Genomic DNA, 13,338 nt, shown 5'->3' with positions numbered 1-13,338 from the left:
AATTTTCTATTGTTTTCTAATTTCAGGTATGGCTATTGGTAATGGTCTGTCAGATCCTGAGCATATGCTGAAATATGGTGACTACCTCTATCAACTAGGATTGATAGATAGTAGGGGCAGAGATTTATTCCATGAAAGGGAGGAGCTTGGAGTGAAGTATATTCAAGAAAAGAACTGGGATGCAGCTTTTCACGTAAGACAGTTAATTGCAGTTAGTCTTGCCATCCTTATGCCTCTAGTATGTTGTCTGTTGCTATAATTGTGGCATTAGCTTTTTGTTAATCGTAGTTATTGTGATATCCTAAGTTTTATTGTTATCTGGAGTCCAAATACGTTACTGTACTTCAGCAAATTAAAGGCTCTTGAATGATGTATATTGTAACACAATGTTACAGTATTAGACCAGTCTATAATGAAACTGTTGCTGAAAGAAAATATTTTATTTGTATAAGACTGAAACATAAGGCATGGGGAAAACTGTGAACCTATGAAACTGAATTTAATCTTTTGAAACAGGATTTTTTCCACTTCTTAATTCGAATCAAAGGAGCTATTGGTTCTTAAAGTGCATATCCAACACAATATTTCTGTACAACTTCTTGATGTAATACAACTCTGATGAATGCAGTCCCAAGTATATCTGCTGCCAGATACTATCATTTGTAACTTTCCTAATTGTTCTTCTCTCTCTCTCTCTCTCTCTTTTTTTTATTACAAGGTTCATATTGCTCACAGAGCTGAGAGACAGAACTAACATTGAAAGTTTCAGACTGAGGAAAGACAGGCAGGCAAAACAGCTTCCTCATTGAAAATGTTGTGACTGACAAAAAGACATATCATGTTGAGCCTAAACTCCTAAAAGAATATACATTGAATAATGTGATATTAGAGTTTCAGGGAGAGCATAAGGGAACAATTGACAAGAATGGGGGAAAGAAATACAGTAGAAGAAGAATGGATAGCTTTGAGGGATGAAGTAGTGAAGGCAGCAAAGGATCAAATAGGTAAAATACGAGGGCTAGTAGAAATCCATGGGTGACAGAAGAAATATTGAATTTAATTGATGAAAGAAGAAAATACAAAAATGCAGGAAATGAAGCAGACAAAAAGGAATACAAACGTCTCAAAAATGAGATTGACAGGAAGTGCAAAATGGCTAAGCAGGCATGGCTAGAGGACAAATATAAGGATGTAGTGGCTTATCTCACTTGGGGTAAGATAGATATTGCCTACAGGAAAATTAGAGAGACCTTTGGAGAAAAGAGAACCACTTGTATGAATATCAAGAACTCAGATGGAAACCCAGTTCTAAGCAAAGAAGGGAAAGCAGAAAGGTGGGAGGCGTATATAGAGTGTCTATACAAGGGCGATGTACTTCAGGGCAATATTATAGAAATGGAAGAGGATGTGGATGAAGATAAAATGGGTTATATGATAGTGCGTGAAGAGTTTGACAGAGCACTGATAAACCTAAGTCATAACGAGACCCCAGGAGTAGACAACATTCCATTAGAACTACTGACAGCCTTGGGAGAGCCAGTCCTGACAAAACTCTACCATTTGGTGAACAAAATGTATGAGACAGGTGAAATACCCTCAGACTTCAAGAAGAAGATAATAATTCCAATCCCAAAGAAAGCAGGTGTTGACAGATGTGAAAATTACCGAACTATCAGTTTAATAAGTCACAGCTGCAAAATACTAATACGAATTCTTTACAGACGAATGGAAAAACTAGTAGAAGCCAACCTAGGGGAAGATCAGTTTGGATTCTGTAGAAATATTGGAACACGTGAGGCAATACTGACCCTACGACTTATCTTAGAAGCTAGATTAAGAAAAGGCAAACCTACGTTTCTAGCATTTGTAGACTTAGAGAAAGCTTTTGACAATGTTGATTGGAATACTCTTTCAAATTCTGAAGGTGGCAGGGGTAAAATACAGGGAGCGAAAGACTAATTACAATTTGTACAGAAACCAGATGGCAGTTATATGAGTCGAGGGACAGGAAAGGGAAGCAGTGGTGGGGAAGGGAGTGAGACAGGGTTGTAGCCTCTCCCCAATGTTATTTAATCTGTATATTGAGCAATCAGTAAAGGAAACAAAAGAAAGATTCGGAGTAGGTATTAAAATCCATGGAGAAGAAATAAATACTTTGAGGTTCGCCGATGACATTGTAATTCTGTCAGAGACAGCAAAGGACTTGAAAGAGCAGTTGAATGGAATGGACAGGGTCTTGAAAGGAGAGTATAAGATGAACATAAAAAAAAGCAAAACGAGGATAATGGAATGTAGTCAAATTAAATCGGGTGATGCTGAGGGAATTAGATTAGGAAATGAGACACTTAATGTAGTAAAGGAGTTTTGCTATTTGGGGAGCAAAATAACTGATGATGGTCGAAATAGAGAGGATATAAAATGTAGACTGGCAATGGCAAGGAAAGCGTTTCTGAAGAAGAGAAATTTGTTAACATCGAGTATAGATTTAAGTGCCAGGAAGTCTTTTTCTGAAAGTATTTGTATGGAGTGTAGCCATGTATGGAAGTGAAACATGGACGATAAATAGTTTGGACAAGAAGAGAATAGAAGCTTTCGAAATGTGGTGCTACAGAAGAATGCTGAAGATTAGATAGGTAGATCACATAACTAATGAGGAGATATTGAATAGAATTGGGGAGAAGAGGAGCTTGTGGCACAACTTGACTAGAAGAAGGGATCGGTTGGTAGGACATGTTCTGAGGCATCAAGGGATCACCAATTTAATACTGGAGGGCAGCGTGGAAGGTAAAAATCGTAGAGGGAGACCAAGAGATGAATATACTAAGCAGATTCAGAAGGATGTAGGCTGCAGTAGGTACTGGGAGATGAAGCAGCTTGCACAGGATAGAGTAGCATGGAGAGCTGCATCAAACAAGTCTCAGGACTGAAGACCACAACAACAACAATGTGATATGCCGCATTCAGTTTGAACTGTATTCACTGGTGTAGTGTTATTGCTGGTTGGATGAACCATTTGACCAGGACAGTTTACATGTTTAGGTCCAAATGCAACATTTTTTACTCTTTGTTATATAAATTAATATGCATATATATTAAGCAATTGAGTTTTTAGATCATAAATGGCATGGAAATGAAGGTCTTTCTGCAATGCTTGAAGCACTGGATGTGAACTGTCTTAAAAAATAAATTAAAACATGCACTCGGTTATGTTACTTTTTTCTGTCATGAAATGGAATATCTGAATGCACAGTTTTCTTAAATTAGGTTCTAAAGTCATTAGAGATCTATTGAAGGATAAATCCATTTTCTAATGACGTATACTATCTGCAGGAAATTAGCTGTATTATACCTCTACTGCTTCTGTGTAGTTGCAGCTTTTGAAGCAATTTTCATGTGAAACTAACATATATATTGTAGGAAATGTGTACCAGAAATAATTCAAAACATCAAACGTCTTGCTTGTGAGACATTAAATATTTGATAGGTGATTTATTGTTTTATTGCATCTATATACTCTATGTAATGGTCAACCTACATGTTACATGATTTCTGTTGCACATTCAGACTTTTACAAGAGTTTCTTTTGTAAATGGCTTCCAAAGTTGGCCAATAGTGAAATAATAAATGCAGAGTTTTGCAAAAAGTACAGGAACTTGGTGCAAAGTGCTGTTATCCAGCCTTCACTGGTATAAGTTAGTTTTGGAAAAGAATTACTATTATTAATGTGTTCAGGGAGAGAGAGAGGGGGGGGGGGGGGGAGATGGGGGGAGAGAGAGAGAGAGAGAGAGAGAGAGAGAGAGAGAGAGCACATGAACATGCTGGGTCTGCTATTCTGAATCCATCCAATGTCAGCCTCTACTTGGATTCGACACACTAGTTGTATTTTTAAATCAGGATCCATAATAAGACTGAACTGTTGGAATCATTGAATCTCTTATCACATTTACAGTTAATTTGAAATTTAGTGGTGCCTTCTTTGACACTGACCTCAGTCTTCACACCTCGGTAAATATAAAGCCTACTAAGAAGCAGCAGTAATTACACTTTTGACAATTGCCATCATTTTCATTCCTCCTCCTCTCCACTGAATCTTTGAATCCAGATGGCAAAAGTTGCAAAGTAGCCATTAAATTGAACAAGTTGTACTCAGCAGCATGTCATGCCAACAGTGGCCAACTCTCTTCTTGCCCACAGTTAGGCAGTGGCCATTTATTCTGGCTGAAGGCTGGTTGGTGGTCATGCTGTGCAGAAATTTCAGAACTGGTATATGACATGCTTGCTTTCACATATGACCCTGCCTCTGATGGGATTGAATAAACCTGTTAGTGGAATAGAGTAGGATTTACTGCGTGAGTGAAATGGGTAGGTCTTGCACTCGGGTCTGCTACCGGGATCTTACCTCTGTGGCAAAGAGTTGGGAGAAGTAGTGGCAAAGGGATGGTGGGTGAGTGGTTGGCGGAATACCACTTTGAGGGGTGGGAATGACTGTGGACATGATGGTTTGTAGCTGAAGCCATGCCGAAGAATGTGGTTCAGTTGCTCCAGTCAGGGATGACACTGGGTGATAACGGGCACTTCTTTGCAGCTGGTTCTTGGAGGTGGAGGCACGATTAACTGTGTATGAGAATAAGGTGTGGAAAATCAGTTTGCAGACAATGTTTATGGGATAATGCCTGTCTGTAAAGACCTTCATGGGTTTATCATACTGGGTCCCTCTAGAGGGCTCGCTGCTTTTTGGTGGGTTCATGCTTGGCTACCATGGAGCCCCAGCCTTTGCAGCATCTTTTCCCTTCCACACTGGATGTCGATACTCTTGCTGTTCTTTCTCCCCTCCCTTGGGAAACATGCCAGGGCTGTTTTTCGAAATTTATTCTGCATTTCGACTGTCAGTATCAGAATATTCTCCCCTGTTTTTAATTACTTTTTTCTTTCTTCATTCATCTTCACCTATCCTTCCTCAACTTCAGCGTTTGAAGTTCCTCTTTTTCTTCTTCCTCCCTGTGCACTCCTGAAGGCTGGCCCATGCGTCTGATGAGTAACAGGTGACTGAGTACCGTATTTACTCGAATCTAAGCCGCACTCGAATCTAAGCCGCACCTGAAAAATGAGACTCGAAATAAAGGAAAAAAAATTTCCCGAATCTAAGCCGCACCTGAAATTTGAGACTCGAAATTCAAGGGGAGAGAAAAGCTTTAGGCCGCACCTCCAAATCGAAACGAAGTTGGTCCATTGTAATATGAGACACAATTTAGGTCGAATGAATGACGGTACAGCTACAGTAGTTTGGTTCGCGTCGTAAGCTTAGAAGTTAAGCTTTACCACGTAGCCATTGCTATGCGTCAGGCGCTCCGTCCGTATTTATACGGGCACCCTTCCTTTTTCACGTGCTTCGTCTGGTTTGAATCGATAGCTTATTTTGCTTTGATCTGATAAATGCCGTTTTCTTTGTTATAGGTGTTTGCGTCACTCTTAAGCTGAAAATGCATTACTGCACTGTGTCATGCATTGTTTGTTGCATTCTGATAGTGCGTGTTTACGGCCTGTCGCGGCACGCGGCATGGCTTGCTTTTGTACGCGCTACCGCCGCGTACAATTAAAAAAAAAAAAAAAAAGAGAGGAATCGTCTGATTAGCGAAGCAATGGCAAGAGACTGCTATTTGTTGTTACTTACACTGCTGCTTTCTTTGATAATGATCAACAAGAATCAAATAATAGACTGCGTATGATAGAACATGTTCTGAACGAGAGTTAGGCGAAAATTTTTCTCCGTTTGAAAATCTTTGCGGCCGCTTCTTTATTACATCAAATTCTGCACGGAAATTAGAGTCATCTTAGATTTAAAAATCTAGTCACTTGCCGTGCTTCATTTCTGACTGTAAGAATAATACGAATATAAACATGACACGATACGTATATTCTTCCGCGTTTGCTGTTGTCTCACTCTAGTTTCGTAGTTTATTAGGCAGACAGGATTTAAATGAGATAGCAGCAAACACGAAAGAATACATGGCAAAATGTTTATATTCGTATTATTCTTATGGTGAAGAGAATACTGTATGTGATTCATATTTCATCAGGTTCCTATTAGCAACCATCTCTTCTCACAGATAGGAAAAAATTCAGAACGTAGAGTTAGCCATATTGACAAACATCCCAAACAGTCTTGCCAGTCAGATTTTCGTAATACACTGAAATTGTGCTACATTCGAAAATGAACAATACGGAATTTGTATTTACTTCGTTGGATAATGTATGAAAATGCAGTGGTCGAAACTCGCGGCGGAGAAAATAAGCTCGTCTTCCACTTGTTTTTTTTTTTTTTAAATTTATTTACTGACGCAGAGGTTTTGGCGCCAGTATTTATCTTTGTGCCTACAACGCATGCCTGCGTAGCGCTACATATATTCGACGGCAGAAGTTAGTTGTGGCGGCACGTACCAACATTTTTCATAACTTCCGCTTGCTTTGCACTCGATTCTAAGCCGCAGGCGGTTTTTTGGATTACGAAAACTGGAAAAAAAGTGCGGCTTAGATTCGAGTAAATACGGTAATGCATAATTCCCAGCCCCGGGTCGACAGGTAGGTTTCTCGCACGTACCCCCTGGTACAGGCCAGGCCCAGGGAGGGGTGATTACCTGAGCTACTACCTTCCCAAATTGCCAATTGGTCCCTCTGTCAGGTGTTCAGGAGGTGTGAACAATCACCGAAGGTGTGTGCACCCCTGTATGAAGGGGGCCGCCAGTTGGAAGGAGCACACCATCAGAGACGCTGGCAATCATGGGGGATTTTCTTGCAATGAGCCAATTATCTTCATAGTCAGGGGCTATGAAACAAACAGAATGGGGCTAATGATTCAAAGACCCTACCAGGTGCACCACCGTTCCTCATGGTTTCATGTACTGAAGATGGTCAGTCCTTCGCTACTGTAAATCTGTTCATTATTCAGAAAGGTGTTGATGCAGTTGCTGACCCTGTGTAATCCTGCTCTCATTTCTGCAATGGCACTTTGCTTGAGCAGGCTACTTCTGATTCTCAAGCACAACAACTGCTGCTTGCATCTTCGCTCCTCCATGGCCCTGTACATATCGAGGCCCATAGAATACTGAATTCTTCCCTTGGTGTTATTTATATTAGGCTGCTCAGTGGTCTGACCGAGGCAGAAATCCCCAACCTCTCTGATCAGGGTGTCGTTGCAGTTCATCAGGTCATGAAAATGATACATGCATGCTTAGTGTCCACATGCACTCTTTTTCTCGCCCTTGATAGAGTAGTGCTTCCATCCAAGATCAAAGCAGGCTATGAAGTCATCACAGTAAAACCGTATGTTCCGAACCTGATGTGTTGCTACCAGTATCATCATTACAACCACACTCAGAAGTCCTGTCCACACCCAGCCAAATGTGTAACCTGTGGAAGGGATGCTCATGAGGGCAAGTGTCCACTTCCTTCTCCCCGCTGTATCAACTGCAATGGTGACCATGCCACCTCCCCTTGTGATTTTTCCATTTATCTCGATGAGAGGGCTGTCTAGGAAATCTGAGTGAAGGAAAAAGTGCCTTACCTGGTCACTTGCAAGTTATTGGCTAGTTGGAAACACTGAATTCTACCATCTGGCACCTACAGTACTGTTCTTGCTACATCTCGCTCCACGAAGGACATGGCCCGGCAGCCTCAAATTTAGTACCGTGTTTGTGAAATCGCCCAGCATCATGGTAGTGTCCCCATCTCCTCCTCCAGCTGTGTAACATGCCACCAAACTTTGGCCTCATGGGGTGAAGTCACCAGCTACACAGTCGGTGAGCCGGAAAGGACAGAAGGAATACTTCCATGAAGACTTCCTGCGTCCCTCGAGCCATCCAATATCCGAGTCTTCCTCTGTCAGCTGGAAAGGCTCCAAGAAGTCAAAGGCAAATGGTCTTCTGCTTCGCCGACTCGAAGATCCTCTTTGACAATGTCGCTACATGATAGCCTCGCCCGGCCAACTTCCATGTTGCTGGTGTGCACCCCCATCATTTTTCTGCCCAGGGCACCAAAGGCTGACAGAAGGAGAATGCTGACGCTTCTGTAGATCTTGTGGAGAAGGATCCTCCTGCCTCTGTGCCCTGTAGCAGTGAGTCTTTGAAGGCTGGCACTCGGCAGCCGTCGAGGTGACATGCCTTCATATTTTCCTCATTATGACTCTCCTCCAATGGAAAATTTGTGGTCTTTGCTCAACAAAGAGGATTTATGGCTGCTTTTAGAGTCACAGCGTCCATTTGTTCTCTGCCTTCAGAAAACAAAATTTCATCCTCATGACTGCTTTGAGCTCTCACATTTCTTCTGGGTTCAGTTTGACCTTCCCCCATGAGGACAGCATTCCACCTCACCTCATGGGGGAGTCATGCTGCTCATATGGAATGATGTTGATAGTCAACCCATCTCCCTGACTACCTGCCTTCAAGCTGTTGCAGTTCACCTTTCCCTTTCTCAATTGAACTTTTCCCTTTGTCCCTCCATCATTCGATGTCACCAGGGAGACTTCCTCCAGCTCATTTAGCAGCTACCTCACTCCTTTCTACCACTCAGCAACTTTGATGTGCACTACCCCTTTTGGGGCTCTCCCAGAACCTGTCAGAGAGGTGCCCTTGTGGCTGACCTTCTCAATCAACTTAACCTCTTCTGCCTTAACACGAGCACCCATGTTCGTTTCAGACTCCATGCACGCCTATTCTCATTTGGACCTATCCTTCTGCACTGCCTAGCAGGCCCATCATCTCGAGTGGTCCATACTCGAGTGACCATTTCCCATATGCTATCCATTTGCTGACTCCTACCCCACCTACATGCACAGCTTACTAAGGCCGACTGGAGGCTTTACTCCACCTTGGCGACCTTCGATGAATAGCGTTTCCCCAGTTGTGATGACCATGTAGAATATCTTACAAATGTTATCCTTGCACCGCAGAATGTTCCATTGCTCACACTTCCTCATTACTGCACCGTGTCCCGGTCCCTTGGTGGACAGAGGCATGCCATGACACATTTTGCACGCAGAGACATGCTCTCTGTTTTTACCATCATCCTACGATGGCAAACTACATTCTTTATAAACAGTAGCGTGCATAGTGTTGTCGCGTTCTTTGGGATAGCAAAAAAGCTAGCCAGATTTCATTCACTAGCTCTTCAACAGTTCCAGTCCCTCTTCTGTTGTGTGAGCCCACCTCCAATGGCTCTCTGGGACCAAGGCCCTATTGCTATCTCCAACACCATGGTCCATCATTTTGTGGAGACTTCAAGCTCCTGCCTTCCTCCATTGGAAATGAGCAGAGGCGGCTCGGACGATACCCGTCTCTTCTCAGAATCATGAGTGCTATAATGCCGCTGTAACTATGGGGGAACTAGATCATGCTGTCACTTCATCCTGATCCTCTGCCCCGGGACCAGATGATGTTCACAATCAAATGTTGCAGCACCTTTCTCTTGCGGGCACATACAATCGCATCTGGGCAGAGGGCACGTTTCCCAGATGCTGGAATGAAGCCACTGTTATAAACATACCTAAGTCCGTTAAGGACAAACACCCCTTCCTTCTAGCTACCCCCCCCCCCACCCCCCCTTTGTCTCACCAGCTGTTTGCGAGGTTATGAAATGTAGGATTCATTCCCGACTGATATGGTAGCTTGAGTCTCGCAATTTACTAACCACTGCACAGTGTGGATTTCGAGGGCACCATTCTACAGTTTTCAATCTCATGACTTTATCACTCATCTCATGAATGGTTTTCTATGGAAATCAAAGACTTTGGCCATGTTTGTCGATTTGGAGAAAGCATGTGAGACATGCTGGAGGACTGGTATCCTCATGTACTCTCTACACATGGAGCTTTCGTGGCCGCCTGCTCTGTTTCTTTCAGGAATTTTTAAAAGACAGAGTTTTCAAGGTACTGGTGGGTTCTGTCTTGTTGGAAACCTTTATCCAGGAAAACATTGCACCTCAGGCTTCCGTCCTGAGCATCATCCTCTTTGTTATTGCCATTAACCCAATAATGGCCAGTCTCTGTCAGGCATCTCTGGCTCCCTTTTCATTGACGATTTTTTCATCTATTGCAGTTCTCCATGGATGTCTCTAATTGAGCAGCATCTTCAGTGATATCTCTATCATATTTACTCATGGAGAATTGACACTGGCTTTCATTTTTTCACTGACAAAACCATTTGTATGAATTTCTGGGGGGCACAATTAGTTTCTTCCACCATCTTTACCATGGGCCTGTTGCTCTTTCGTTCACTGAAACTATTAAATTGCTGGGGCTCTTGATAGGAAACTTTCTTGGTCCTCCCATGTGTGTCACCTGGAAGCCTGCTGTATGCAGTTCCTCAATGTCTTACGTGTCCTCAGTAGTACTTCCTGGGAAGCAGATTGAACCACCTTCCTCCATTTGTACAAGTCCCTTGTCAGTTTGAAACTAGACTATGATTGTTTTGTTTACGCATCTGCACGTTTATCCCTCTTACACCATCTTAATACTATCTGTTTGGCCACTGGCACTTTTTACCCTAGTCTGATTGAGAGTCTGCATGCAGCAGCTGCAGAACTACTGCTGTCCTACTGCCATGACTTTCTCCTCAGGAGATATGCATGCCGTCCATCTGCTGTGCGTGGCCACCTGGCCTCCTTCTCCAATAACTCCTTTGATTGCCAGTATGGGGCGTGTCCCTCTTCTCTGTTACCTCTTGGAGTTCGCTTTCAGCTCTTGCTCCAGCAACTTAACTTCATGCTACCTGCAACCTTCCCATTGGGTGTAAACTCTTCACCATCTTGGCTTCATGCGGCAGCCCGTGTTCACCTTGGCCTTCAATCGCTTCGTAAGGACACTACTCCAGCCTCACTCTATCACCTTCAGTTCACAATCTTCGCATGGAACTTCGCGATTGTACCTTTGTGTACACTGATTGCTCTCGGACAGACCATGGTGTTGGGTGTGCCTTTGTCATTGGCACAGACAGTTTTTCAGTATCTGATTCTGGAACTTGCCCAGTATTTACAGCAGAACTCTTCAGGCCACACAGTATCTGGTGACATAGGCTTGTAAATCTGCAACATCTGCTCTGACTCTGTGTGCCGTACACAGCCCATCCCTTTCTTGATGGAGACACTGTGAGATTTGTGGGTTCCTGGTCACATCAGGCTGACAGGAAATGAGGCCACTGACACTGCTGCCAAGGCTACAGTCCTTGTACGTCAGCCCACTAGTTCTTACATTACCTCTAACGATCTCTGTGTTGCCACCTGTGGATTGCCTTCATGGGATCAAGCTCCATGTTATTAAGCCTCTCCCAGTGGCTTTGATGACCACCTCTCACTCATGCTGTGAGGAGATCATTTTAGCTAGGTTGCATATTGGGAACTGTCTTTTTAGCCAACTCCATTTGTTAAGTGGTGCACATTGTGCCCAACTTTTGGCTGTCTTCCATTTCCTGACCGAATTTCCTTTTTTAATCATTTACTTTTCTCGTTTGTGCTTGCCATCTGAGTTACCGGTCTTTTGGCGAACAATGAGTGGGCTGTAGACGATGTTTTACTTTTTATGGGTATTATCAATATGGCGAAGGCCATTTAATTTTTAGTTCATGACCTCTGTGTGTCTGGTGTATTTTATAGACCTTTCTCCACATCCTTGTTTTTAGCTGTCTTCTCTTCCGTCAATTGGGATTAACGTGTAATCATTTTTAACTCCTCTCTTCGTCGTCGTGTTCTACAGTTCTGCTGTGGGCGCTTATGACCCTACTTTTTTTTGCGCCCTAAAACAAAACAAACAAACATCATACTGGGCAAGGCAATCATTATCACTACAAATACACCATGGATGGGTGCACAGGCTAAATGGGAACAATTTTTTGCTGTCAAAGGGGTGACAGCTGTCAGAATGCAGATACAATATATGTTTTTCCATTACACATATGACACACACAATCATAGAATAAATTTGAACTGTAGAACATGTAAGCCACTGTTGTGACATGGATAGCCTAGTGGTAAGGCATTGGGCTTTTATTTAAGAGGAATTAGCCATCTAGATCCAGATTTATCCTTCCAGCAATTGAGATGGTTCCTTTGAATGGGTGTGGCTGATGTCGTTCACACTTCTTCCCTAACCCAAGCTTGTGTACAGTTCTGAAGATCTTGTCATTGACTGAATATAAATCCTAATCTTCCTTTCTTTTCTTCGACTAATAAGGTTATGGTTCATCATTTTAACCCCAGGGGAAAAAAAATCAAGGCTGAAATGTGACTGAAGGAGTGCTGTTCTTGTTACTCTCATTGAAATTTTATGTTAAATATAACTAATAAATTTGCTCAGAGATTCAGTAGGGCAATCATCTTGGTCTTGTTGTGAACATAAGTCGCCCCTCACAACAGAAAATTAAGAAAGATACCAAGTTGGAATTAAAAAAAAATTGGTTTGGCCGTAGACACCATTCAAAAGGAAATACATTGTTTGAATAGGAATGCTACTGTGTGAGGAGTACAGATTGCAGGGATACTGCCCATGATCTTTGGTGTGCTGTTCCTTATGGACATAGACTTTTTAGTGCAGTTAAAATTCATGTATTTTATGCACTAATCAAGAGAGATTTTCAGTTGGAGTTTTCCTTCTGAGATGCAATCAAAAGTGTAGCTAAAGTGTCTTGAAAGTTGTCTTTGTGCAAGACAGGTGCAATAAAGTTATGGTACTCTTTTAAAATATTGGAAATGGCAAAACTATTTTTTACAGCACCTTGAGGTGACTGATAGTCCTAAATTAGTAAACACAAATATGTTTGTATTAAAAACAGCTAATTTTATTAGTAAAATGTTGAAGGTTTTTTGCAGTATAACTTCATATTATAGAAATGCTGCAGACTGTAACTGATTGATGAAATACTACTTTACAAAGGAATAGAGCTAGATGATTGTAGTTTTTCATTTGTGTAGTCAACAGCTGACATGAAGCAAACCCATTTCTGTTAGAAATGGGATTTCCTTCAGTTCTATCCTCAAATGAATAAACATGTTGTATCTTTAGGGAACCATCAGGAATAGCTTTCTTTTGTCCTCACAGGATCGACTGTTATGAACAAATCTTTACTACATAAGGTAAAGAGCTTTCATCGACCTGAAGTCTGATTTGAACACCACAGTGGTTTTTTTGTCTATCTGGTACACATATCCTTTGAGTTTCTGTCTCTCAGGATGATTAAAAAATAAGTTCAGGTAACATGAAACTAGTCATAATTTAAATAAAAAGAATTGAATCTTGCAACTTTGACTGTTTCTACATCAAACTGGCTAACACAAGTTGCTGGCCATTATTAATCC

The 13,338-nt window shown here is 42.0% G+C and overlaps 1 protein-coding gene across 1 annotated transcript in view; it reads left to right on the top strand.

Annotated features, from left to right (window-relative positions):
• Positions 1-13,338, top strand: part of LOC126187847 (venom serine carboxypeptidase) — a 143,074-nt gene that overhangs the window by 114,803 nt on the left and 14,933 nt on the right. The window contains exon 5 of the mRNA XM_049929158.1: positions 27-193. Within this exon, the coding sequence (XP_049785115.1) occupies positions 27-193 (167 nt within the window). The remainder of the gene's footprint in view (positions 1-26; positions 194-13,338) is intronic.

The sequence above is a fragment of the Schistocerca cancellata genome, chromosome 5, assembly GCF_023864275.1.
Source record: "Schistocerca cancellata isolate TAMUIC-IGC-003103 chromosome 5, iqSchCanc2.1, whole genome shotgun sequence".
In the NCBI taxonomy this organism is placed as follows: domain Eukaryota; kingdom Metazoa; phylum Arthropoda; class Insecta; order Orthoptera; family Acrididae; genus Schistocerca; species Schistocerca cancellata.
The sequence above is the reverse complement of the archived record's forward strand: the minus strand, read 5'-3'. Positions and strand labels throughout refer to the sequence as shown.